Below are 22901 nucleotides of genomic sequence, written 5' to 3' on the forward strand. Positions count from 1 at the left end.
ATGAACTGATAGATAAAATTGCTTTATGGCTTTATAAACGCTTCCTCTTTAATTATCGAACTAATAATAAAAAGAGGTAAGTTTTGTTTGTTTGTTTTATCCAGATATATTTAAAACTACAACTCCTATGAAATTGACACAATTTTTAAGCTTACTGTTTGAAGATATCTTTTTTAGTATGTTAGTGAAAATTGACTCAATCAATAAAAAGTCTTCGCCAAAATTGTAATAAATACATAACCTAACTAAGATAGTTTTATATTACCGAACAATTCGACGATAGCATGCTATTAGTAACCAATTCTATGTTTAATCAAACAGAAATGTATGAAATATCAAATTACTAAAATAAGTATGGCATTCGAATTATTATTTTATCCATACCAAGTCAAGACTAATAGCTAGTATGCAAAATAAGTGGTGACACGAGACAATTACGGACAAATTATCTCGAATGATTTACAGAAATGACGGAGGTTGGATTAGGTAATGATAACCTTAACCTTGCTTTGTCATGGTAAGATCAATAATAATATATCCATATAATATGTTACCTTTGCATACTAAGAATCATAGTGATCAGCTAAGCGGTAGAGTTAAGATGTTTTGCTAGTGGATGACAAAAAAACTTCTGTGTGTAATACGTAATATAAGACGTGTAATTTTCCATAGCGATCGGTCCAATCTCGACAACGTTTCTTAAGTTTCAAACATATATGGATTAGTATAATACATTATTGTACTTTGTCAACTTTTAGCCGAGCATTTTATATTCTTTTGAATTTGAATGTATATAATTATAACTGTAGAATCATCATAAATAAATACTCGCTGATGTGCAAGATTAGCGACATCTGCTTGCTAATAATATTTTGATCTCGATTTGCAGCCCCCTTTCCTTTATAATATACTAAAAAAATCAAACTACTTATCGATCAGCTTTAGTTGATCTAGATACTATAATTTAATATGAACATAAGAAATGGTATGACATTTTATGTAATACTGCCATGTGTATGCTCAACAATGATACTTTCTTAAACTAATTTGAAAAAAAAAAAAAATATGTTAGATTATAGGTATCCCTTTGTTCGGTCGATATAGGGATTTAAGAATCCAAGACTAACGCACCATGCGGCTTCTACTAATAAATAGTCATCTATTAAAAACGACTTCGTCACAACACAGATATACTCGTTGGTCTGGAAGCAAAGGTCAGCAGATATCAGTTCCAAACTGTTAAATATTTAATAGTTCTTTATTAATTACTTCTCAATAATGGCTCGGAGTTTTGTAATTAAAATGTGTGTCTGTGTGTATTCCTCGGATAGCACGTAAGTTTATACCTGAACTCTTTTCAACGTAACCGTATCATTGCATTACAAAAGTAGGGAAATAGAGTGTATTTGTGTTCACACTGAGCACACAATTGGGTATTGTAATTTGAATACCATAAAGGCTAAAATCGGTCAGGATGACATAATCATGTCAAAATCATTCTAATATTATTTTCTTTCCTAAATAAGACAACACAAGTAATGTACCTTACTTGGATTTGAGACGGTATTTTTTTCTTTGAGATCCTCTTTTAGTCACTGAATCATGTAACAGACGTAATAATCTTAAATAGATTTTGGATAAAGTTATATTATAAGTATATTTTCGCGATTAGTATTGTTCAGGAGTATTCTCTCGAGAGTGTACGTGGAGAATTTCTACAAATTGTTAAGGGTATCATTGATAGTGACTGGATAACATTTGCCCTGAATACAAAGTATTCTCTTGAGATGTCGCTATTCGTTTCGTAAGTTCTCTGAAATTAGACGTTGACACTAATGGACTCGATACATGTTAGATTAATCAATCAGGGTTAGAATTCATACGTAGTTATTGAAAATCATCAATAGTGCAATGATTTACGCATTTATTGAATTGCCTAGCGATGAAAAAAAAATGGCCGGTCGAATCATGACCCTTTAAGCTATTGTTAAGATTTGGAGGATTTTAAGGGATAAATAGAAATGTTAATATCCTTTAAAATCACAAAATGATATATTTAATTTTATATAAAACATATACATTTCATGTTCAGGTCGTCAAGACTATTCAGGTCGTATAAAATTTAAACCTGAAATTTTCATATTTGTCAGTTTATAATTTATTTGTTCATGTTATTATAATATTAAGTAATTATGAGTTACATTACCACCTTCTACTGTTTTAACATTTACGTTAACGTAAATTAATGAACATTTGAACAACAATTTAGTGTTCCTAAATTGGAATAAATAAAATAAACACCCATTTACTGACAACGACACTTTATTGGTATTCGTTTTTAATATAGTCTAACAATAAAATTTAATTACTGCAGATAGCTCACAATGTTTAAATGTCGATACATAATTATTAGCGCAATAATTCGTCACTGTATTGCGTTTATTTATTACACGAACTAAATACAAAATAATTCTAAGCATATTATAGGTTTGCACACTTTATGTGTTTTCCAAAAATTACAAAAGGAGTAACGAATTTAGACGAATAGATCAAAACATACAACTAAAATCAGATTGACTTAGTGCTAGGGTTTTGTTAACACAAAACATGTTCGTCTGTGTATTTCATCTCATATTTTAGTGATATCTATATCAAATTATTCTTATTTTATTACACATAACCTTTGCTATAAATAAAGTTTTATCTTACTATACTTTAATTTAAAGAACATCAAACGAAACAATCGAAACATTGCATACGTTAGCTTAAGAAATATTTTTTATACAATAACTATTCTAGTTTCTTTGGTATCTATTGGTAGCTGATGAACCTTATCTTTATTATTGATGACGATAATATAGCATTTTAATTCATTTTTCTTTTAATTGTAATATAATTTAATTTTAATAGAGCTTTGCGTATTATAAACATCAATATGAGCAATAATATAACAAAGGTACTTAAAAGTAATATTACTAAATCCAAAGCATAATATTCAGTCCATTGTATGTGAGCTGCCGGTGAACGTAGATGGGTGGCGCCCTTATGTCTTAAGACGTATTCCGTCCACCAAACAGCTCGTTCTAACGGTGACAACGGATTATCTCGCATAATATTTCTTAATTTTACAGCATTCTCACGAAAGCTAAAAAAGAAAGATTTTATTACACACAAAAAAAAATCAAAAATATGTCATATTCAAGGGTCCCAGAAATCAATGTCAAGCCGGCAATAGGCGATAGGTCAATTGATGTAAGTTATCAGAAAAAATATGTTTTTATATACAATTTAAAAATAGAATGGCTTTTTAAAAAAATCCAGAAACTGACATCATGTCCCTGTGTCAGTCTTTCAAGCTTTATGACCATGAATCTTGACCATATTTTGATTTCATTTATGTAACGGATCTCTGAACCCTTTTTTTTTCTTTTTTTTTTCTCGCTGGAAAAACGTATTACGCGCTTCCTCCACGTGATGGAAAGTGGGGGGGGGGGTGGCACTCCCCGGAGCCCTGGACGCCGAGTGCGCCCAAGTACGCCGGGTTTACTAACTAAAAAACCAGCGGTACCCTTTTCCGTCTTTCGATGGACGCCACGGGATCGCTTACGCATGCTACCGTGACGCCCTGACGGTCGGCCCACCTATGCGGGCCTCTAACACCTAGGGGTGATTCCCGGGGTACTGGGACCCCCCTAGTCCCTGCGGCGCCTATTGAGGCGGTGGGAGAAGGTGCGCGTAGCGCTTTTTCCTCCTCCCCGGTCGTCTTCTGCGGAGCGAGTCAGCGGCGGCACTCTCCTCCCGCTCCCGCTCTGCGGCTTCCTTCTGCGACATGACACTTTCGCAGAAGGGGCGCATCTCTGACCAGCACATCTCGCTACCGAGCATGGCGTTGATGATGCTCGGCAGCGAAAGGTCTCCGCCTATAGTCGCCGCAAGGGTGTGCCTCTGGGGCCCCCACGCAGCACACTCGTACAGGGTGTGGTACGCCGTATCCACTGGCGCATCACACTCGTGGCAGGAGGGTGACTCCTCCCGCCGCGCTATCCCGTGCAGGTACTTACCGAAGCATCGGATCTCTGAACCCTGTATAGTAATCAAATTGAAAATAATAATAATAATAATTTATTATGCATACCTATTATTTGTTATAATAGTTTCTATGGCATATTTTAAGTTTTCCTCAGTGAGTGTTTTCATATTAAGTTTGATGCCTATATTATGTTTTACATAATTTTCGACATTGAACCATTGGTCTCCGAGCATTGGTACACCGATGAGAGGTACTCCAGCTGCTATGGCTTCGTCTGTCGATTGCAAGCCTCCTTGAGTTATGAAAAGCTTAATTTTAGGATGCTCTGAAAATATCAACATTCATATTATAAATGTTACCTTGATGACTTTATATCATTGAAATAAAATATTAAACTCACTGAGTAAGTCGGACTGCGGGAACCATTTAGATATTCTTACGTTCTTAGAACGACCTGGAATTTCATCTTTATCCCATTTCCATAGAACGTCGTAAGGCAGCTCTGAAAATACTTTTGTAAATATTTGCACCTTTTCTTTCGGTAAAAGTGACGGTTGAACGTTTGTACCAAAGCTCATGTATATTACACCATTTTTTGAAGAGTCGAGATAAGATTTTAGATCCTGCAAAATGATGGATAATTTTCATCAAGTTCCAACATATTAATAAATATATTATAAACTCTTCTATTGTTAATAATTTTTAAAAAATCGATCCACAGATTTATTGTAGGTGAAATAAGACATATATTAAAAATACATAAAGTGGACCAAGACAATTCTTTAAATTACGAAGAGGAACAGATATGACACGACATTAAGTCTTACTTATTAAAACTCTTAATTATACCTGCGGTAATTCTTTAACGACGTTTGTGTGTAAGCCTCCTAAATAAACTACATTAGGCGGTACAGGACGATTGAAATCCCATATCGGATGTACGTTTAGAAATAACATATGTACATTTTTTTTCAGTTCTCTAACACTTGGAATATTTGGCCCAAATATATTCTGCAACATTTTATCTTCCAAATTTACAAGCTGTGCATACTTATACTCTCCTTTAAAACGGTTATATAATTCTTGAATTTTTTCCAACAACGTTAAATTATTGAGGCGTTGCTGGATGTTTATTGGATATACAAGAGGATTCATTGCAGCTCCGGATTTATCAAATGTTTCATAAATAGGACCAAATGAACTTATCTCAATAACTGGTATTTTGTATAAGTAAGTGAAACTTAGAGCTGGTCTCATACACGATTCGATAAAAAGTAAATCAAATTTATTTTTCTTATCATTAATAAGTTTCTGGACTTCAGTCGTTTTCAATTGCGCTTCGAAAATTCGTACCATAGTTTCTAAAATAAAATTGACTTGTGATGGAGCATCTTCTTCTTTCCCTTTATCCGCTTGTAAAATTGTTTTCCATATATTGTAAGATATATCGTGAACGTCTATTTCAGTTATGTTTTGTGGACTTTGTCCTTTTGGAAAGGCTGGATCTGTTGTTATCACTGTCACATCGTGTCCACGTTTTGCTAATTCATGCACTAGAGGACGAAACACTATTTGATGACTGATAGACGGTGTTGGAAAAACTGCTAATATTTTAGCGCATTCACTCTTCACTATTGCAAATAGGAATAAAACTGCTAATACGTTCGACATATTTGATTGATTTCTGTGAAATGTTAGATAAAATTAATTTCTTGCTATATATAAACACTTCCTGTATAGGTTATTTAGATGCAATAAATGTTGTGACACGAGACAATTACGTCGACCACTTACTTCAATGACAATGACCTTGATTATATGCTTTGATGTCATGCAACGACATCTTATCGTGAGTTAGAATAAAGAGGATTTTATAAAGACCACTTCCATGATAAAATACATACATATAATAACCAAATATCATGGTATTTGCTTAATTCTACTGATCTCAAACAGATATTCCGTTACATTTAAAATTTTTAGTTTTTAAAGTAACAATTCTTTCGAATTTTAATCCAATATTATATAAGAATATTTTATAAACATAAAAAAAAAACATAATCTTCACCAGGCTATTTGCTATGTTGTGTTGCAGCACTCTGAAGGTTATCATACCTATGCAAAAAAGCTGAGCTAGTTATTCATATTATGAAGACGATAGCAGCTGGCAACATAAAGGAACATCCCGTCTTTGTACAAGTTATTGCTTTAAGTATTCCCTTAAGGTCTAATAAATGATCATCTAAAAAAATTATAATCTCTACGAGTGGGTGATTTTATATGTCCAATAGCTTACCAACAAAGGATTCATTAGGAAAATAATATAAACTGATCCCATCATATTGAGTTATTCACTAATAGTATATTATATTAACTTGACGACCAGCGGTGTCGAGTGGTGTGTATACCGGTTTTCATGGGTACCCCACTCCGAGGTTCCGGGTTTGATTCCCGGCCGAGTCGATGTAGATTATTATCATTAGTTTTCTATGCTGTCTTGAGTGTGTGTGTACGTTTGACATATTTGATTATTTCTTGTGAACTAGACGATAAATATCGATCAAATCACTGATATAAAAATATATCTGTCTAGTGATAAGCAATATCAGCGGTGACATGTGATAACAATAATCACAAATTAAGTTTAATGAATTACATAAATAATGACACTTATATATGCTTAATAACATTCTGAACAAACGTTACATAATTCTCATTAACGAAATGGCCCAGTGGTTAGAACGCGTGCATCTTAAACGATGATTGCGGGTTCAATCCCAGGCAAGCACCGCTGTTTTTTAATTCATCTCGTGCTCAGCGGTGAAGGAAATCATCGTGAGGAAACCTGCACGTGACAAATTTCATAGAAATTCTGCCAGGTGTGTATTCCACCAACCTGCATTGAAACACCGTGGTGGAATATGTTCCAAACCGTCACCTCAAAGAGAGAGGAGGCCTTTAGTCCAGCAGTAGGAATTTACAGGCTGTTGTTGTTGTTGTTACACAATTAGACATGAAAAATATCTTTAGTTTTTTTATAAGAAATCTCTATTGGTATAATGCTTAAATAATTCAATAAAGATCAAACAAAAAGTATCTTTAGTAATGCTGTAGAGTAAAGTTCAGCGCATGCTGAAGGTACAAATCTACTTCCGTGATCTACTGTTGATACTTTTCTAGCTGTAGTCGATTGCTATACTAATACTTTATAAAAGTAAGATGATTGAGGACATGTGTGTTTTCATAATTATAAAATCACTTGCAGGCAAGTCTTGGAAATTGCCTACTGTAGCAAGTACTGTGACAAATAGTTAATTTATTTGTTTATTTATTTTAAAAGTACAACTTTAAACGTACAATTTTAAAAGTAAGCATGCTTTTAATAAGTGGATTTTTTTCTATTTAAAGATTTACATAAAACATAAATATTGTAAATCATAAAATCGACTTTGTTACGCACCCTTGTTTGGAATGATTTAACGGAAATGTATTCATCGGTTTTTTTTTCATCTAAAAGCAAAATGGAAATCAAAATAATGTTCCGATTTTAGATATTAATATTTTAATACATTATACACACATAGTGATTGATTTCGGAACCAATGTTTCACGAATGTGGATGTGAAATATTTATATCTACGTGAAACTGATCTATGTAAATACAAGATTTTAAATCAACATGGTTCTTTTTATTATTACAGTTATTAAATACGGGATATTTATTTATCAGACTGAGACTGAGAGATAAGTCTCGTGAACAAGACATACGTAGATAATGTCGTAATATGGAGCTCCGCCGAATAAAAATAAAAAACATGGTAAATACAGTAATTTTTATTTTGAAAAAAGACAGATTAACAAGAAATATTATTCAACGCTTATCTTTAGTTAAATTAAAGGAATGATTATTAAAAATTAAATTCGGTAAAAATATCATGATACGATACGATATGTATAATTGTAGTTTTCATTTTTAAAGAATGAACGAAAAAATCTAACTCATTCATTTTTAATTAATAAAACGTAATCACTTTCTATTCATTAAAATTTAAATCCTAACTTTTATTATTCTTTGCTAATCACATCTTTAGTAATACCAACAACAACAACAACGGCCTGTAAATATATATACCTACCTACAACTGCTGGGCTAAAGGCCTCCTCTTCCTTTGAGGAGAAGGCTTGAAACATATTCCACCACGCTGTTCCAATGCGGGTTAGTGGAATACACATGTGGCAGAATTTCTGTGAAAGTTGTCACATGCAGGTTTCCTCACGATGTTTTCCATCACCGCTGAGCACGAGATGAATTATAAAGACAAATTAAGCACATGAATCAGCGGTGCTTGCCGGGGTTTGAACCCGCAATCATCGGTTAAGATGCACACGTTCTAACCACTGGGTCATCTCGTCTCGTGTTTCGAATGTCACTATCAAATGTCTTATTACAATTTTTACTTTAATTCTTTTCATATTTGTGCGGAATTTCCCCAAACGTGTAAGTGATATCAAAATAAAAGGCATAATATTGGAAGGTTTACTTAATTAATTTTACTCTTAATCCGAATATCCGTTAACCTTGATAATACCATACGAATTACAAACATTAATATTAACACTAAAGTCACAAAGGAACCTAAAATAAATAGTACTAAATCCATGGCGTAGTATTCAGTCCAATGCATGTGAGCTGCCGGTGAACGCAGATGCGCCGCGCCCTTGTGTCTTAAGACGTGCTCCGTCCACCACACAGCGCGCTCTAATGGTGATAGCGGTCGATCTCGCATCGTATTTCTTAGTTTTACAATATTTTCGCGAAAGCTAAAAATAGAACGATTTCATTAAAAAAAGGTCAGATTAATAATTAATCTATGTGATATGATTTTAAAATGAAAAATAAACTCTGTTATAAATACCTATTGTTTGTAATAATAGTTTGTATGGCGTTCTTTAGTTCTTCCTCTGTGAGTGTTTCTATATTAAGTTTGATGCCTATATTATGTATGACATATTGTTCGACATTGAACCATTGGTCTCCAAGCATTGGTACTCCGATAAGAGGTACTCCAGCTGTTAGCGCTTCGTCTGTCGATTGCAAGCCTCCTTGAGTTATGAAAAGCTTAACTTTGGGATGTTCTGAAAATATCAACATTCATATTATAATTGTTACCTTGATTACTTTATGTCAATGAAATAAAATATTGAACTCACTGAGTAAGTCGGACTGCGGGAACCATTTAGAAATTCTTACGTTCTTTGAACGACCTGGAATTTCATCTTTATCCCATTTCCATAGAACATCGTAAGGCAGCTCGGAAAATACTTTTGTAAATATTTGCATCTTCTCCTCCGGTAATAATGAGGGTTTGACGTTTGTCCCGAAGCTCATGTATATTACACCATTCTTGGAGGAGTCAAGATAAGATCTGAGATCCTATAAAAATATACATGATGTACTTTTTTCAGGAGCCACATAAATTATGCACGAAGTAAGGAATTAAAACAGATATGAACATTTGAATAGTAAATTAATGCAGTGATATATTTAATGCAAAAAATATTTATCCATTGATGAAAGAAAATTAGGTTCAGCATTATATTTACCATGCTTGATTTAAAAATGGAAATAATTAAATGATTTTCCAGGCTTATAAATGTAAATTAAACAAAATAGCTGCAGTAAATTAGGTATTCATTTTCATTAAATATTTAGATGTCAGAACATATATAAAATATCGAAAGTAAACCAAAATCTCAGCATAATATAATTAAATTATATTAATTTTTTTACACATTTTCTCACAAAATCTGTGAAAATAAGATGACAAATGATTCAAACAAAAATAATGAAATATATGCCAATAAACTTGCTCTACAGATAAAATTAACTTCGCCATTAAAGTAATTAAGTATTCTTACATACCTGTGGTAATTCTTTAGCAGGATTTTGGTGTAAGCCTCCCAAATAAACAACATTAGGTGGTACAGGACGATTGAAATCCCACAGCGGATGTACGTTCAAAAATAGCATTTCTATATTCTTTTTTAATTCTGTAATACTTGGAATATTCGAACCAAAGATTTTCTGTAACATTTTGTCTTCTGTAGGTATAAGATCAGCATATATATATTGCCCCTTAAATTCTTTATATAATTCATGAATTTTTTCCCACAACGACAAATTATTAAGTCGTTGGCGACTTGCTACAGGGTATAAAAGAGGATTGGTTGGAGCTCCTGAATCATCAAAGGTTTCATATAAAGGACCAAATGAGCTTATTGCTATAACTGGCAATTTGTATAAGTAAGTAAAACCCAGAGCTGGTCTCACACACGATTCTATAAAGATTAAATCGAATTTATTTTTCTTGTTATTAATAAGTTTCTGGACCTCAGAAGTTTCCATTTGCGCTTCAAAAACTCCGGCTAATAATCCGAAAATAAATCTAATTTGATCGTAAAAATTATCACCGTTTCCTTTATCCGCAGTTAAGAAATTTGTCCACATGTCATAAGATATATCATGAACGTCTATTTCAGTCAGGTTTTGAGGACTTTGTCCTTTTGGAAAAGCTGGATCCGTTGTTATCACTGTCACATCGTGTCCACGCCTTGCTAACTCCTGCACCAGGGGACGAAACACTACTTGATGACTGATAGACGGAGTTGGAAAAACCGCTAATATTTTCGCGCACTCGCATTTTGCAAATAAAAGAACGAACAACACCGGCAGTACGTTTGACATATTTGATTAATTTTTATGAACTAGCCGATAAAACAACTTTATAACTATATAAATATTTTCTGTTGAGTGATAAGTAATGTAAGAGGTGACGTGTGATAACTGTGATAACACATTAACTATAATTATGGCAGTTTTGAAATGACCTTGCTTTATCACACTTAAATTGATGTAATATGCTTACGCGCATTCTGTTCGGAAACTTATTGTGTATTGGAACAATAAACCATCACTAAATCATTAAATACATAAATGTCTAGAGTCTCTGTCAATCAAAATACGCTGTGTCATTTTTGAGTCTACCGTGTTGCACCATATTATGTAGGTATTATCAACAACAACTGTTATATAACTATAGATAGAATGACATAGCAATTTATGAACAAGTTTCTTGGTATTCAACTTACTTATGATTTATGTACTTAAAGTTTGTAGTGAAATAAAAAACTGCCCATAAGTGCTAATAAGACGAATACATTTCGATAAAAAAATCAAATGTTATCATGTCAAAAGTTAACATGAATCAAAAATTAGTCTTTTTTTTCCGATTTCGAATCTGTAAGGCGGTTAAAATTCTGATAATTTCAGCTCTTAAAGTATCAAAGATACAATGCAATAGTTTTTCTACATAAAATGATTCAATGATCTAACAATCCATGCCATGAGACACTTATTATAAGGAAGTTACCATACTCGTATATCCGTCATCCCTGCGTTAAAATCCTGATGTTTTCAACCGACTTCCAAAAGGAGGAGGTTATCAATTCGTCTGTATTTTTTTTTTTTTTTTTTATGTTTGTTACCTCATAACTTTTCACTGGGTGGACCGATTTCGATAATTTTTTTTTGTTTGAAAGGTAGTGCTTCCCGTGGGGTCCCATTTTTTTTTTTTTTCCGCTGATGGTATGGTATCCATATGAAAACGACATAAGTCTTAAATTTGCATTATGTATATGCGCGACAAATAGGTGAATAACTGAAAATCACGTTAACCAATTTTGATAATTCTTTTTTTATTAAAAAAAAAATACTTCAAGGGTAATTTGGTGAAAGTTTGGTAAGGTTCTGAGCACAGGATCCATGACAAAGTAACGGAACGGAAGGGAACGGAACAATTCTGAGGAGCACGTTAGCGATACTCGGTCGAATCTTTTATTTATAGGTTATTTGAATATTTGAGTCACCTTCCGTAATGTGGTTATGTTTATGTAATTATCATAGTCGAATATTATAATCAACTAGCTACCCATTCCGGCTTCGCACGGGTGCAATAGTGATACTAAATATACTACAGAATTTGTGTATTTACGACATCACATCGCAAACTTCTAAAATTATCAGTGTTTCTTTACTATATTGTTCGTATATTATATACACAAACCTTCCCCTTGAATCACACTATCTTTTAAAAAAAACCGCATCAAAATCCGTTGCGTAGATTTAAAGATATAGGGACAGAGAAAGCGACTTTGTTTTATACTATGTAGTGATGGAACTCCTATACGGCTCGCAGTTAGGGTGCGATATGGGGCAGAATTTCTTACTATCTTTAATCAAATTTTGTGTATGTGATGTGATGTCATATGATGGACGAAATGTAGTTGGTCTTTTTCAAAGTTTTTTTGCTGAGTTCGATTACAGCTCTTTCGAGGAATCCTTGTAGTTTACGCCGCGTGACGTATTAAATCCGCATTTTCGAAAGTCTATTTTTGCTTTATTCGCAAGTTTCCTTTGAAATTGTCCTCGAAGTAGTTTCTTACTCATATAATCGGAATGCTTAATCTATCCATATTAAAAAAAATTAGTTAGTCAACATCAGCTTCACTTAAAATCAAAAAATAAATAAAATTTTAACAAAAAGAAAAACCGACTTCAAACAAAACACTATTTTAAAACAAATGAATATGCACGAAAAAGTAATAAAAATAATTGCGTATTCAACATATTTTTTAGAGTCTTCCTAAGTTAAATGAAATGAAAAATATTAGACTACTTAAAAGTCGATTAACGATTATATCATGTAGTTATAATTATTGTTATATTTGGAGTCGGTGAAATAAAAATTCATAATATTGGAAAGTACCTTTAATTAATTTTTGTCTTAATCCGAATTGTCTTTAATTGTGATAAAACTTTATGGATGACGAAAGTCAATATTAACAAAATGATAACAAAAGAGCCCAAAAGTAATAGAATTAAATCAATGGCATAATATTCAGTCCAATCCATTTCAGCTGCCGGTGAACGCAGATGCGCCGCGCCCTTATGTCTTAAGACGTGCTCCGTCCACCACACAGCGCGTTCTAATGGTGATAGCGGTTGATCTCGCATGGTGTTTCTTAGTTTTACAACATTTTCACGAAAGCTAAAAATAAAACAATCGTCAAAAAAATATCAGATTTCATAAACTATGCAACATGATTTTAAAATATACAATAAAAATCCGTTAGAAGTACCTATTGTTTGTAATGATAGTTTCTATAGAATCCTTAAGTTGTGCCTCAGTGAGTGTTTCTATATTAAGTTTTATGCCCATATTATGTTTTACATAATGTTCGACATTGAACCATTGGTCTCCAAGCATTGGTACGCCGATAAGAGGTACTCCAGCTGTTAGCGCTTCGTCTGTCGATTGTAAGCCTCCTTGAGTTATGAAAAGCTTAACTTTAGGATGTTCTGAAAATATCAACATTCATATTATAATTGTTACCTTGATGACTTTATGTCACTGAAATAAAACATTGAACTCACTGAGTAAATCGGACTGCGGTAACCATTTAGAAATTCTTACGTTCTTAGAACGACCTGGAATTTCATCTTTATCCCATTTCCATAAAACGTCGTAAGGCAGCTCGGAAAATACTTTTGTAAATATTTGTATCTTCTCTTTCGGTAATAATGAGGGTTTGACGTTTGTACCGAAGCTCATGTATATTACACCATTTTTGGAAGAGTCAAGGTAAGATTTGAGATCCTATAAAAATATACATGATATACTTTCTTCAGGAACCACGCAAGTTATGCAAGCAGTAAAAAAATAAAAATATATGATCGTGTGAAAATTCTTACATACCTGTGGTAATTCTTTAGCAGGAGTTTGGTGTAAGCCTCCTAAATAAACAACATTCGGTGGTACTGGACGATTGAAATCCCATATCGGATGTACGTTCAAAAATAGCATTTCTATATTCTTTTTTAATTCTGTAATACTTGGAATATTCGGACCAAATATTTTTTGCAACATTTTATCTTCTGCAGGTATAAGATCAGCAAATATATTTTTTCCCTTAAATTCTGTATATAGCTCTCGAATCTTATCCCACAGCGTTAAATCATAAATTCGTTGGCGAGTTACTACAGGATATGCGAGAGGATTGGTTGGAGCTCCTAATTCATCAAAGGTTCCGTACATACCACCAAGAGAACTTATAGATATAACTGGTACTTTGTATAAGTAAGTAAAACCCAGAGCTGGTCTCACACACGATTCTATAAAGATTAAATCGATTTTTTTTTTCTTGTCATTAATGAGTTCCTGGACCTCAGACGTTTTCATCTGCTCTTCAAAAACTCCAGCTATTAATTCAAACATAAATCTCAGTTGTGAGTTTAAACTATCTCCGTTTCCTTTATCTAACTTTAAAAAATTTGTCCACATGTCATAAGATATATCATGAACATCTATTTCAGTCAGGTTTTGAGGACTTTGTCCTTTTGGAAAAGCTGGATCTGTTGTTATCACTGTCACATCGTGTCCACGTCTTGCTAACTCCTGCATCAGGGGACGAAACACTACTTGATGACTGATGGATGGAGTAGGAAAAACCGCTAATATTTTCTCGCACTCGCATTTTGCAATTAAAAGAACGAACAACACCACCAGCACGTTTGACATCTTTGATTTTTTTCTGTACACTAGTCGAAAAATTCACTACATTTATAGCTTCATAATTTTTTTCTGATTTGATAAGAAATATACGTTGAAATAAGATTTTGGTGATGATACGTTAACTTTAATGATTTGCAGAAATCGAAACGAACTTGCTTTGTCATGCTTAAATTGATGAATTCTGCTAACATACATTTTTTTTCAGAAACGTATTTGTTTTTATGAGAATAATGAACTACCATTCAGTAATTTATACTATTTGTAATATCAAAATATACATGATATGCTTTCAACTAAATAGCACTACTAATTAAACTAAATTCCATATACGTGGTATGGAAACATACGCGGTGAAAATACCAAAATAATATATTTTTTTAATTTTTGTTTTTGGTCTATCTGTTTGTGCTGACTGATGCTTGTAACGGCTAGTTCAATTTTGACGGTACTTTCACTGGCACACGACTGTTGAAATAAAAAGTAACTTAGGCTATAACAACAACTTTTTTTTCTAAATTCAAACGCGTACAAAGTCGCGGGCACAGTTAGTTATATAAAAAGTATATACAATAACTGCAAATCAAAATATTCTGCATCATTTTTGTGTACTTTGTGTTGACCATATTATCTCTAGTGTATCAACAACATCTGTCAAATCATTAATTAATGAAGATGACAAGTTAATTAAATATATCCAAGTATCTTGATGTTAAAATTATTTACGTATTTCCTTATTTAGGTATTGAGTTATATTCCGGCCTACTCTCATAAGCATACAAAACGACACCCCACATACAAATCGAATCAGGGATAGAACCTGCAAGGAGTTAAAGAAAACAATTATTAATTAATTAATTTACTGAATTATTTGATTAGTTTTTGTTATAGACCAAACGACCGAATGTTTATCATAAACACGTCAACAGGGATAGAACCTGCACGAAGGAAAGTTGCCTGGACCATTATTTTCACAAAAATAGTAGTAACACTGTGTTTTTGAAAGTGTGACAGGCGGTACAGAGCCATCTAGCGAAATTAAACGGAATCTACGAAGAAATTTAAAACGTTGCACTTTGGGTTTAATATATTTTGAATGCAATATCTGATTTGAGTAATTCAAAAAGAAATTAATAGGTGTTGAAATACTAAAGACTTGAATATGATATTACTTATTACCGTAAGGATAAATACTATATTGAGGCATTTTATTTTTAATTTGTGTTCGCGCCTATAATTTTATTATAAGTATATATATATATATAAAACCTTTTTTTACAACATTAAAAAAAAAGGAATGTGTAAAATCAAATGTTCTGTGATGTTCTTTTGTTATTTTTTATTCACTTACTAAGTATTAATGACTACGTAACAATGTACAATTATGTTTAATTCTGATATTAAATAAGTTAATTATTGTAAGTTAAATAAATTTATATTATATTGCAAGAATATTAATATAAAGTAGTTTTAAAGGCAATTTTTTGTTTAATTGAGTTCGGACTCCAGTGTCTAAGTAATAGACATAATTGGCGACCGTGACAGGACAAAATCTGTCGAAGACAATATCGATTCAAGCATTCGGATCGTGGAAGCTTGGAGTCCTGCTGGAATTGGTCAGCAGCAGCGCCATAGCAATCAGCTACCGGGCAGCACCGCACCGAGTCCAGTCAAGTATTGAGGAACGAGCTAAACCCACGGAACATTTATGCGCATTTTAAAGTAACACGGAGTTAGCATTGCCGGTCGTTGGACTTTAGACTATTCACAATGCAGCAGACTATAATTGCAGCTAAGCTTCCCTTCTAGTATTCTGTTACTATTTTTCAATCATTTATGAACATCTTTTAATATAATTTCGAAACGCTTGGCTCTTCGAGTAGTGGTGCCAAAAGCTTCATCAAAAGTATAACATCTCGCCTCATTGCCTTCACTGGTGATAGGAGGGCTGGTTCGTTTTTTGCCCAGAGGATCGGAATTGCGATTCAACGGGGAAATGCTGCTAGCATTCTTGCCACCATTCCACACGGTCAAGATTTATACAGTAACTAGTTTTAGTTCATATTTGTATATATATATTTAAGCATTTAATGTTGTTAATTCTTATGTTAATAAATTATACCTTTAATGGTTTTGACTTGTATAATAAGATAATACCTAATTACATTTTTTGAATGTTTGCGTCTTTGTGAATGTATTGCGTCTTGTCGTGCGCCTTTGTGAATGTATTGCGTCATTCGATTGTATAGTCGAGTTCTCTCTAGAAAATAAGTAATCTGTCCGTTTACTTACTATATTTAAAAAATATCAGGCAGATATTAATATCAAATATAATTGTTAAATCTTAAATTTACCTTATTTAGTATTTTTGAGTCTGCCGTTTTTAAATTTCATCGTCGATATAGCAACCGTTACTAGTCTTGTGGTGGGTCTGCCACCTCAGAGCTCTCAGGCTCGCTCGGTTTTCTTCGGGTATCCTCCTTGGTGATTTGATTCTGCTTTGAGGCGCAGAATATTCGCCTTGTGCCCTGCATCCGTTAGCAACTGCAACGCTTTATGGCGAGGCGCAGTGGCGCGGTTGCAGCAGGTCCCGGGGTGGACGGCGGGGACGTGGATGTCTCGGTCTGGCTGAAGTTTGCAGACCCCTGTGTTACGCCATTAACAGGGCGCATTCGGTATCATGGTGCTTTATAGAGACTGTAGCTTCACCTCGCTAACAGTTCCACCAAAACCCTTCAGCTTCCCACCCCATAAATATAGGGTAAATAGTAACATTAGTGATTTCCTAAAATGAGACGTTGCTAGTAATAATCAAAACATCGTATTGCCCTTAAGTAACGAAATGTTTATGTTAATAACAGAAATATCAAAATTAAAATATAGATATAATAAATAGAAATAAAAACTCTATTTGGTTCGAAAAAACTATTAGCTATTTAAAACTTTTATCGTAATACCGAATAGTTAAAAAAAAATTAGTTATCTATATTTGGATAAAGCAATAATTGGAGATAATTTAGAAGTAGCTATAATATTGGAATGTCGAAGGGCTTTGAAGACACAACATACAAATGAATCTTTATCTACAATATATCATATAGATGTCAAAGATGTCCCTGGATCAGTTCTGATCAGATCAACGTTTTCCATCCTGAAGCTTAAGACAGAATGAAATATGGACAGATGACCACTTCTGTCTTTAACAGACGAACCCTGATTCCCAGGTTCGGCTAGAGCCTTGGGGACCCTGCAGGATTATCGATAGTGAGGCAATCCCCACTTCAATCATTGGATTTTTGGGAAGGTTACGGACTGAAAGTTAGGATGATTATATGATCAACTCACATGAGCGTTTCGAAGTGTATTTGTACGGGACAGCTCTGCGTTGCCGTTTTTTACATTTCCGCGAAAGATATACCAAAATGAAACTTCATATTATTAGCATGAAAATTTAATTAACACCGCTAGTACGTTTGACATATTTGATTAATTTGATTATTTCTTGTGAACTATAAGTCCATAATATTGTAAAGTACTCTTAATTAATTTTACTCTTAATCCGAATATACGTTAACTTTGATAATACCATACGAATAACAAACATTAATATTAACACTAAAGTCACAAAGGCACCTAAAATAAATAGTACTAAATCCATGGCGTAGTATTCAGTCCAATGCATGTGAGCTGCCGGTGAACGCAGATGCGCCGCGCCCTTGTGTCTTAAGACGTGCTCCGTCCACCACACAGCGCGCTCTAATGGTGATAGCGGTCGATCTCGCATGGTGTTTCTTAGTTTAACAATATTTTCGCGAAAGCTAAAAATAGAACGATTTCATAAAAAAATATCAGATTTTATGTGATATGACTTAAAATAATATATATTTTTTGAATAATTCATTAAACTCTGTTATAAATACCTATTGTTTGTAATAATAGTTTCTATGGCATTCTTAAGTTGTGCCTCAGTGAGTGTTTCTATATTAAGTTTGATGCCTATATTATTTATGACATATTGTTCGACATTGAACCATTGGTCTCCAAGCATTGGTACGCCGATAAGAGGTACTCCAGCTGTTACCGCTTCGTCTGTCGATTGCAAGCCTCCTTGAGTTATGAAAAGCTTAACTTTGGGATGTTCTGAAAATATCAACATTCATATTATAATTGTTACCTCGATGACTTTGTCAATGAAATAAAACATTGAACTCACTGAGTAAGTCGGACTGCGGTAACCATTTAGAAATTCTTACGTTCTTAGAACGACCTGAAATTTCATCTTTATCCCATTTCCATAAAACGTCGTAAGGCAGCTCGGAAAATACTTTTGTAAATATTTGTATCTTCTCTTTCGGTAATAATGAGGGTTTGACATTAGTACCGAAGCTCATGTATATTACACCATTCTTGGAAGAGTCAAGATAAGATTTGAGATCCTAAAAAAATATACATGATGTACTTCCTTCAGGAGCCACACACATAATGCACGAAGTAAGAAATTGAAACAATTATGAACGTTTGAATAATAAATTAATGCAGTGGTATATTTAATAAAAAAATATTTATCCATTAATGAAAAAAATTAGGTTTAGCATTATATTTACCATGCCTGATTTACCAATGGAAGTAGTTTAATGATTTCCCAGGCATATATTGTGTAAATTAAACAAAATAGCTGCAGCAATTTAGGTTTTCATTTTAATTAAATATTTAGATGTCAGAACATATACAGTTATTGGTAACTCGACGTGTAACCGTTAGGAGGTGATAGGGGTGACTATTTGCAATATAGCCTAAATAAAGTATTAATAAGCGAATTCGAGAAACTCTCTAAAACAGAGCACAGCACACACAGCATGTTCTACAATGAATAATGCAGGATCCTTACTATTATCCTCACGAAGAAATTTCTGAAAGGAATGTTTTTTTTATAAGTTGTGCTTAATGCGGATTCAGGAGTTCCGTCTTGTTTGGAAAAGAACTGTGAACCATAAGAAGCCAAATTCGATCAATAATATATAAGGATTATAAATTTTTGAAGTTACATTTTTGACACATTTTAAAAAAAACTAAAAAACGTGATAACTCGAAAATGGATCACTTTTGGAGTATGTATATGAGGGTTAAAATTATTGCAAATAGTCACCCCTATCACCTCTTAATGGATATACGTCGAGTTACCAATAACTCTGTATAAAAAAATCAACAGTAAACCCAAATCTCAGCATGATATGATATCATTAAATTATATATTTTTTTTACAGATTTTCTCGCAAAATCTATGAAGATAAGATGACAAGTGATTCAAACAAAAATAATGCAATATATGCCAATAAACTTGCTCTACAGGTAAAATTAACTTCGCCATTAAAGTAATTAAGTATTCTTACATACCTGTGGTAATTCTTTTGTAGGATTTTGGTGTAAGCCTCCCAAATAAACAACATTAGGTGGTACAGGACGATTGAAATCCCACAGCGGATGTACGTTCAAAAATTGCATTTGTACATTCTTTTTTAATTCTGTAATACTTGGAATATTCGAACCAAATATTTTCTGTAACATTTTGTCTTCTGAAGGTATACGATCAGCATATATATATTGCATCTTAAATTCTTTATATAATTCGTGAATTTTTTCCCACAACGACAAATTATGAAGTCGTTGACGACTTGTTATAGGGTATAAAAGAAGATTGGTTGCAGCTCCTAATTCATCAAAGGTTTCGTAAAAACCACCAAGAGAACTTATTGATATAACTGGTACTTTATATAAGTAAGTAAAACCCAGAGCTGGTCTCACACACGATTCTATAAAGAGCAAATCGAATTTATTTTTCTTGTCATTAATGAGTTTCTGGACCTCAGAAGTTGTCATTTGCGCTTCAAAAACTCCGGCTATTAATTCAAAAATAAATCTAATTTGGTCGTAATACTTATCACCGTTTCCTTTATCCGCTGTTAAGAAATTTGTCCACATGTCATAAGATATATCATGAACATCTATTTCAGTTAGGTTTTGAGGGCTTTGTCCTTTTGGAAAAGCTGGATCTGTTGTTATCACTGTCACATCGTGTCCACGTCTTACTAACTCCTGTACCAGGGGACGAAACACTACTTGATGGCTGATGGATGGAGTGGGAAAAACCGCTAATATTTTCGCGCACTCGCATTTTGCAATTAAAAGAACGAACAAAACCGCCAGCACGTTTGACATCTTTGATATTTTTCTGTGAACTAGTCGAAAAAATCACTCAATCGCTTTATATTTTTTTCTGATTTGATAAGAAATATACGCGTTGAAATAAGATTTTTGTGATGATACCTTAACTTTAATGAATTGCAGAAGTCTAAAAGACCTTGCTTTGTCATGCTTAAATTGATGAATTCTGCTAACATACATTTTTTTCAGAAACGTATTAATTTATGAGAATAAACTACCATTCAGTAATTTATTCTATTTGTCTTATTAAAATAACCGATTTTAAGTAAATGCATGTGTGTGTATACGCGGTACATATACCAAAATAATGTATTTTTATAATTTTTGTTTTTGGTTTGTCTGTTTGTGCCGACTAGTGTTTGGATCGCCTAGATCGATTTTGAATACAAACAACTGTTGAAATAGAAATTAACTTAGGCTACAACAACAACTTTTTTGCTAAAGTCTAATAAAACTCGAGTATGATTCGTAACGGACTGACGCTTTATTTGAATTTCGGGTGACGCTGTTTGTACATAGACAATATTTTGGTACCATAGATAAAATATACAATATATTTTACACCACCACTTAACAAAATAATGTCCACACAGCTTACACATAACAATTTAAGGAAATCAAATTAAACAATTTTTGACAACCCTAACATCTTCATAAATTTATAATGTTTGGCACTACAGAGACTCTTAGTAAGTATGTCAGCTGGCATCTCAGCTGAAGGTAAATAAGATAAATTGACCCACTCTTTAACAACACATTCTCTGATAAAATGATGCCAAACATCAATATGTTTTGTTCGTCTATGAAATAAAGGATTACATGCTAATTTCTGTGAACTCTGGTTATCACTTAACAAATCTACAGGTAAATTATCAATTTGGCCTCCATTTATTTCAAAAATTAAATTTCTTAAATATACAGCTTCTTTACATGCCTCGGAAAGTGCCATATACTCTGCCTCGGTGCTAGACAATGCAACAGTCTTTTGTTTCCTATATTCATATGATATTGCACTTCCAGACAATTTAAAAATATACCCTGTATAAGATTTCCTGTCTATTGAACAAGATGCCCAGTCAGTATCCACAAAGCCAATCAATGAACTATCCCCTTTTACATATTTCAACCCATAGTCTTTAGTTTTACTTAAATATTTCAAAACTCTTTTTAAATGTTTCCAGTGAGTCTCATCATAACAGTTATTATATTGACTTAGGAAACTCACTGCATAGGCTATATCAGGTCTAGTTAAAACACATAAATACATTAGTGCACCTAATAACTGCTAATATGGATATTTCTGAGAAATAGACTTAGCTTTATCTAATTTCAAATTCTTTTCCATAGGAGTATCTGAACTTTTACATTTAACCATATTGTATCTTTTTAAAATAATATCTACAAAATCCTTCTGATCTATAGTAACAAAGTTATCTTTTATAGTTACATTTAAGCCTAAACAATGTTTCATCTGTCCTAAATTTTTTATGTTAAACTTTGCCTTCAATTCACATATTAATTTATCACATATTTCTTTACTATTATAAAATACAAAAAAATCATCCACAAATAATGCTATATACACTCTGACATTTTTATTACAAATCATAAACAAGCAAGGTTCATACTGAGACTTGGTGTAACCTAGTTTTAACAAAAAAACTTCCACTCTCTGGTACCAAGCTCTGGCCGACTGTTTTAATCCATATATAGCTCTTTTAAGTTTTAGTACTTTATTTTTACAGTTAGGCATATTTGAATAGGCTGGTATTTCCATGTAAATACATTCATCTAAAGAGCCATTTAAAAATGCAGTAGGTACATCAAGGTGTAAACATTCTAAATTCTTATCTACACTTAAAGCTAATAAAAGTTTCAAAGTAGAATATCTGAGCACTAGTGAGAAGGTTTCTTTGTAGTCCATATCTTTCTTTTGTGTGAAACCCTTTGCTACAAGTCTAGCTCTATATCTCACTTTGTTTTCACTGTTATATTTAATTTTAAATACCCACGTGCACTTC

The 22901-nt window shown here is 33.0% G+C and overlaps 3 protein-coding genes and 1 long non-coding RNA gene across 4 annotated transcripts; all 4 read right to left on the reverse strand.

The window, feature by feature from the left end:
- Positions 1 to 2304: 2304 nt before the first annotated feature.
- Positions 2305 to 10978, reverse strand: LOC124539188. The gene is made up of 8 exons (XM_047116487.1): positions 9954 to 10978; positions 9242 to 9464; positions 8947 to 9166; positions 8578 to 8851; positions 4880 to 5719; positions 4431 to 4653; positions 4136 to 4355; positions 2305 to 3145 (listed from the first exon to the last, which is right to left on the reverse strand). The coding sequence occupies exons 1-8, from the start codon at positions 10773 to 10775 to the stop codon at positions 2866 to 2868; spliced, it is 3102 nt and encodes a 1033-aa protein (XP_046972443.1). The 5' UTR covers positions 10776 to 10978; the 3' UTR covers positions 2305 to 2865.
- A 1864-nt stretch (positions 10979 to 12842) lies between these two features.
- Positions 12843 to 14705, reverse strand: LOC124539158 (UDP-glucosyltransferase 2-like). Its single transcript, XM_047116456.1, has 4 exons — positions 13846 to 14705; positions 13524 to 13746; positions 13229 to 13448; positions 12843 to 13137 (listed from the first exon to the last, which is right to left on the reverse strand). Exons 1-4 carry the CDS (start codon positions 14665 to 14667, stop codon positions 12858 to 12860), a joined length of 1545 nt encoding a protein of 514 aa, XP_046972412.1. The 5' UTR covers positions 14668 to 14705; the 3' UTR covers positions 12843 to 12857.
- A 2166-nt stretch (positions 14706 to 16871) lies between these two features.
- LOC124539160 lies at positions 16872 to 18164 on the reverse strand. The gene is made up of 2 exons (XR_006967017.1): positions 18004 to 18164; positions 16872 to 17443 (listed from the first exon to the last, which is right to left on the reverse strand). It is a non-coding gene; the product is annotated as an uncharacterized LOC124539160 (long non-coding RNA).
- Positions 18165 to 18181: 17 nt separating this feature from the next.
- Positions 18182 to 20902, reverse strand: LOC124539157 (UDP-glucosyltransferase 2-like). The gene is made up of 4 exons (XM_047116454.1): positions 20053 to 20902; positions 18872 to 19094; positions 18579 to 18798; positions 18182 to 18476 (listed from the first exon to the last, which is right to left on the reverse strand). Exons 1-4 carry the CDS (start codon positions 20872 to 20874, stop codon positions 18197 to 18199), a joined length of 1545 nt encoding a protein of 514 aa, XP_046972410.1. The 5' UTR covers positions 20875 to 20902; the 3' UTR covers positions 18182 to 18196.
- Positions 20903 to 22901: the final 1999 nt, after the last annotated feature.

Source organism: Vanessa cardui, chromosome 22 (assembly GCF_905220365.1).
Source record: "Vanessa cardui chromosome 22, ilVanCard2.1, whole genome shotgun sequence".
NCBI classification, from domain to species: Eukaryota; Metazoa; Arthropoda; class Insecta; order Lepidoptera; family Nymphalidae; genus Vanessa; species Vanessa cardui.

Excerpts from the sequence above, each read along its gene's own strand:
- LOC124539188 (XM_047116487.1), bottom strand. The coding sequence starts at position 10,775 with ATGTCAAACGTACTGCCGGTGTTGTTCGTTCTTTTATTTGCAAAATGC. Across the intron at positions 9,167-9,241 it reads CCCGCAGTCCGACTTACTCA|AACATCCCAAAGTTAAGCTT; the intron begins GTGAGTTCAATA and ends TGATATTTTCAG. Across the intron at positions 4,654-4,879 it reads TCGTTAAAGAATTACCGCAG|GATCTAAAATCTTATCTCGA; the intron begins GTATAATTAAGA and ends ATCATTTTGCAG.
- LOC124539157 (XM_047116454.1), bottom strand. The coding sequence starts at position 20,874 with ATGTCAAACGTGCTGGCGGTTTTGTTCGTTCTTTTAATTGCAAAATGC. Across the intron at positions 19,095-20,052 it reads CTACAAAAGAATTACCACAG|GATCTCAAATCTTATCTTGA; the intron begins GTATGTAAGAAT and ends ATATTTTTTTAG. Across the intron at positions 18,799-18,871 it reads ACCGCAGTCCGACTTACTCA|AACATCCCAAAGTTAAGCTT; the intron begins GTGAGTTCAATG and ends TGATATTTTCAG.
- LOC124539158 (XM_047116456.1), bottom strand. The coding sequence starts at position 14,667 with ATGTCAAACGTGCTGGTGGTGTTGTTCGTTCTTTTAATTGCAAAATGC. Across the intron at positions 13,449-13,523 it reads ACCGCAGTCCGATTTACTCA|AACATCCTAAAGTTAAGCTT; the intron begins GTGAGTTCAATG and ends TGATATTTTCAG. Across the intron at positions 13,138-13,228 it reads ACTATCATTACAAACAATAG|CTTTCGTGAAAATGTTGTAA; the intron begins GTACTTCTAACG and ends TTTTATTTTTAG.